This window comes from Ursus maritimus, unplaced genomic scaffold (genome assembly GCF_017311325.1).
Source record: "Ursus maritimus isolate PB19 unplaced genomic scaffold, ASM1731132v1 scaffold_36, whole genome shotgun sequence".
NCBI lineage: Eukaryota > Metazoa > Chordata > Mammalia > Carnivora > Ursidae > Ursus > Ursus maritimus.
In genome coordinates, this window is record NW_024426230.1 from 6,110,728 (window position 1) to 6,115,331 (window position 4,604).

The following is a 4,604-nucleotide window of genomic DNA, read 5'->3' on the forward strand; positions in this document are numbered from 1 at the left end:
CTGTTTGGTATTGTTTTCTCTCTGAGCACCCCTCATTTCGGAAGGCTATCATAGGCGCCCACCACTGAGCCGCCCCCGCCCGCCGCCGCAGCAGCGCCGGGAGCCCCAGGCCCGGCTTCCCCGCGGCGCCCGAGCTCCGAGCTCGCCGCCGCCCGGCCGCAGGAACTGAGTAAGTAACCCCTGTTTGGCCCCGCGCTCGCCAGCCCACTTCCTCCTCCTCATCCCTCCGTTTCCAAACCCCATCCAGACCCTCCTCCCCCAAGGTGCAGGACACCCCCCTCCCCACGCCAGGGGTGGGCCTTCCCTCCCCAACCATCCAAAGCCTCGCTGAAGTGTTACCTACAGGGGCACAGTTTTCCTATGGGCTCAGAAATGCCGACCCGGGCCTGCGGGGCCGACTCGGGAAAGTAGCGCCTCGCCTCTTCCTCCTCCATTTCCTGCCCTGTCCTTGCATCCTCTCCCTGCACTCCCACTCTTCGCTCCACCACCGCTGCCGCCGCCGCCCCCGCTTTTAAAAATAAAATTGAATACAAACTTTAATCAATAACGACAAATATTGACGCTCAAAAGAAGATGACCCAATACAGTGAGAAGGCAGCCGGAAATGTGAGCTATTTGCCCTAAGAGGGGGATTTCGGTCGAGCAGACCCGCGGGGTGGAGGGGGTGGAGGGGGCGCAGAGAAGGGCCGCGGCGCAGCGTGCTCCCGGCGGCGTATCCCTACGCGGCTCCGCGCGGCCGCGAGGCCCAGGCCCGCGGTGAGGGGGAGGCGAGCGCCGAGGGGGCGGGAGCCGGCGGGCGGGGCGGGGGTGGGTGGGCCCGGATCCGCCGATTGGTCGACGGCAGGAGAGACGCTCCCGCACGCCGCCGGCTCTGATTGGCCCAGCGGTAGGAAAGGTTAAACCAAAAATTTTTTTACAGCCCTAGTGTGCGCCTGTAGCTCGGAAAATTAATTGTGGCTATAGCCGCCTCGATCGCTGTCTCCCCAGCCTCGCCGCGGCCGCTCCGGGACGCGCCCGCCCGCCGCCCGGCTCTCCCCCCCTTTGGGCTGCTGCTGCTGCTGCTGTGACTGCTGCTGCGAGAGGAGGAGGAGGAGGAAGCAGCAGAAGGGGGGGGGAGCGGGGGGTGGGGGGGAGACCAAGAAGTAGAGTTGGGAGCGAGGGAGCTTCACCCCCGGGGCGGTGGTTGTTTCTTTTTTCTCTTTCTTTCTTTTTTTCTTTTCCTTTTTTTTTTTCTTCTAATTCCTGAGGGGTGGTTGCTGCTTTTGCTACATGACTTGCCAGCGCCGGAGCCTGCGGTCCAACTGCGCTGCTGCCGGAGCGCTCAGTGCCACCGCCGCCGCCCGCGCCGCCCGCGCCCCGCTCGGCACCCACCGGTCGCCGCCGCCCGCCGCGCCGCTGTCCCGCTCCCGCGCCGCCGCCGCCGTTTCCCCCCCGACGACTGGGTGATGCTGGACATGGGAGATAGGAAAGAGGTGAAAATGATCCCCAAGTCCTCGTTCAGCATCAACAGCCTGGTGCCAGAGGCGGTCCAGAACGACAACCACCACGCGAGCCACGGCCACCACAACAGCCACCACCCCCAGCACCACCACCACCACCACCATCACCACCACCACCCGCCGCCGCCCGCCCCGCAACCGCCGCCGCCACCGCAGCAGCAGCCGCCGCCGCCGCCGCCGCCGCCCCAGGCACCGCAGCCCCCCCAGGCGCGGGGCGCCCCGGCAGCCGACGACGACAAGGGCCCCCAGCAGCTGCTGCTCCCGCCGCCGCCGCCGCCACCGGCCGCCGCCCTGGACGGGGCCAAAGCGGACGGGCTGGGTGGCAAGGGCGAGCCGGGCGGCGGGCCCGGGGAGCTGGCGCCCGTCGGGCCGGACGAGAAAGAGAAGGGCGCCGGCGCCGGGGGGGAGGAGAAGAAGGGGGCGGGCGAGGGCGGCAAGGACGGGGAGGGGGGCAAGGAGGGCGAGAAGAAGAACGGCAAGTACGAGAAGCCGCCGTTCAGCTACAACGCACTCATCATGATGGCCATCCGGCAGAGCCCGGAGAAGCGGCTCACGCTCAACGGCATCTACGAGTTCATCATGAAGAACTTCCCCTACTACCGCGAGAACAAGCAGGGCTGGCAGAACTCCATCCGCCACAACCTGTCCCTCAACAAGTGCTTCGTGAAGGTGCCCCGCCACTACGACGACCCGGGCAAGGGCAACTACTGGATGCTGGACCCGTCGAGCGACGACGTGTTCATCGGCGGCACCACGGGCAAGCTGCGGCGCCGCTCCACCACGTCGCGGGCCAAGCTGGCCTTCAAGCGCGGGGCGCGCCTCACCTCCACCGGCCTCACCTTCATGGACCGCGCCGGCTCCCTCTACTGGCCCATGTCGCCTTTCCTATCCCTGCACCACCCCCGCGCCAGCAGCACTTTGAGTTACAACGGCACCACGTCGGCCTACCCCAGCCACCCCATGCCCTACAGCTCCGTGTTGACTCAGAACTCGCTGGGCAACAACCACTCCTTCTCCACGGCCAACGGCCTGAGCGTGGACCGGCTGGTCAACGGGGAGATCCCGTACGCCACGCACCACCTCACGGCCGCCGCGCTCGCCGCCTCGGTGCCCTGCGGCCTGTCGGTGCCCTGCTCCGGGACCTACTCCCTCAACCCTTGCTCGGTCAACCTGCTTGCGGGCCAGACCAGTTACTTTTTCCCCCACGTCCCGCACCCGTCAATGACTTCGCAGAGCAGCACGTCCATGAGCGCCCGGGCCGCGTCGTCCTCCACATCTCCGCAGGCCCCCTCGACCCTGCCCTGTGAGTCTTTAAGACCCTCTTTGCCAAGTTTCACGACGGGACTGTCCGGGGGACTGTCTGATTATTTCACACATCAAAATCAGGGGTCTTCTTCCAACCCTTTAATACATTAACATCCCTGGGACCAGACTGTAAGTGAACGTTTTACACACATTTGCATTGTAAATGATAATTAAAAAATAAGTCCAGGTATTTTTTATTAAGCCCCCCCCCATTTCTGTACGTTTGTTCAGTCTTTAGGATTGTTTATTATTCTAACAAGGTGTGGAGTGTCAGCGAGGTGCAATGTGGGGAGAATACATTGTAGAATATAAGGTTTGGAAGTCAAAATTATAGTAGATTGTGTATCTAAATAGTGACTGCTTTGCCATTTCATTCAAACCTGACAAGTCTATCTCTAAGAGCCGCCAGATTTCCATGTGTGCAGTATTATAAGTTATCATGGATCTTTATGGTGGACGCAGACCTTGAGAACAACCTAAATTATGGGGAGAGTTTTAAAATGTTAAACTGTAATTTGTATTTAAGAAGCATTCGTAGTAAAGGTGCCCAAGAAATTATTTTGGCCATTTATTGTTTTGTCCTTTTCTTTAAAAAACTGTTTTCTTTTTCTTTTGTTTACTTTTAGACCAAAGATTGGGTTCTAAAATGCACTTGGTATGCTAAGTATTAAAAAAACAAAAACAAAAAAAAAAAACAAAAAAAAGGAAAGTTGTTTCAGTTGGCAGCACTGCCCATTCAAATGAATCGGAAGGGGACAAAATTAATGATTGCCTTCAGTTTGTGTTGTGTATATTTTGATGTATGTGGTCACTAACAGGTCACTTTTATTTTTTCTAAATGTAGTGAAATGTTAATACCTATTGTACTTATAGGTAAACCTTGCAAATATGTAACCTGTGTTGCGCAAATGCCGCATAAATTTGAGTGATTGTTAATGTTGTCTTAAAATTTCTTGATTGTGATACTGTGGTCATATGCCCGTGTTTGTCACTTACAAAAATGTTTACTATGAACACACAGAAATAAAAAATAGGCTAAATTCATATATATCTTGATACTTTTGTCTCTTTTATTAAATAGAGCTAATTTAAAAAGACCATTAAAGTTCTAGGGAATTCAAAGGCTTTCTCAGCCAACTAAAATTCAACTGCTCCTTTCATTTGAATGGAGACTTTAAAAATTAAAATAGTATTTTTTTTCCATTGTGGAATCAAATTTTACAAGGAGCGGGCTATTTAATAAACACTAGCTTTAAAGAAAGTATAGTCTTTGCAGCTGATATCTTCAAGTTTCTGTAGATATACAGCAAAAAAATGATAATTTTATGTGCATAGCTATTTACCTTGTGTTTATTTTCGAATCAGTTGATAGAATGCTTACTTTTTATATATTTTGTTTCAGGTATCTTGTTTATAGCATTTGGCAAATTATAAATAAATATATGTATATGGTTAGATAGAAGTGAATATAATGCACACATATGTAATATATATATAGACACACAGAGCCCTTCAGTTCAGGTACAATTTGCGCTATGAATGCTGCAAATATTTTTGTTTAAATATTTGTATTTATACTTTCTAAGTCAGCATTTATTTTTGTGGCTGTTTACCCACAATGAAAGAGTTCTAATAAAGATGTGCTGAAGTTGCAATATAGATTTGCTGAAGTGATCACCTGTTGTAATGACTTGCAGATCAATGTTTATATTTTATTTTTAATTATAACAAAATTCTAGATGTTCAGAAGAAGTAAAATGCCTCTCTCTCCTTTTCTTTCATTTTTACAACATAGAGGTA

General features: G+C 53.4%; 1 protein-coding gene across 1 annotated transcript; it reads left to right on the top strand.

Annotated features, from left to right (window-relative positions):
- The first annotated feature begins 1,400 nt into the window (after positions 1 to 1,400).
- FOXG1 (forkhead box G1) lies at positions 1,401 to 3,801 on the top strand. Its single transcript, XM_008710427.2, has one exon. The coding sequence runs from the start codon at positions 1,446 to 1,448 to the stop codon at positions 2,913 to 2,915; it is 1,470 nt and encodes a 489-aa protein (XP_008708649.2). The 5' UTR covers positions 1,401 to 1,445; the 3' UTR covers positions 2,916 to 3,801.
- Positions 3,802 to 4,604: the final 803 nt, after the last annotated feature.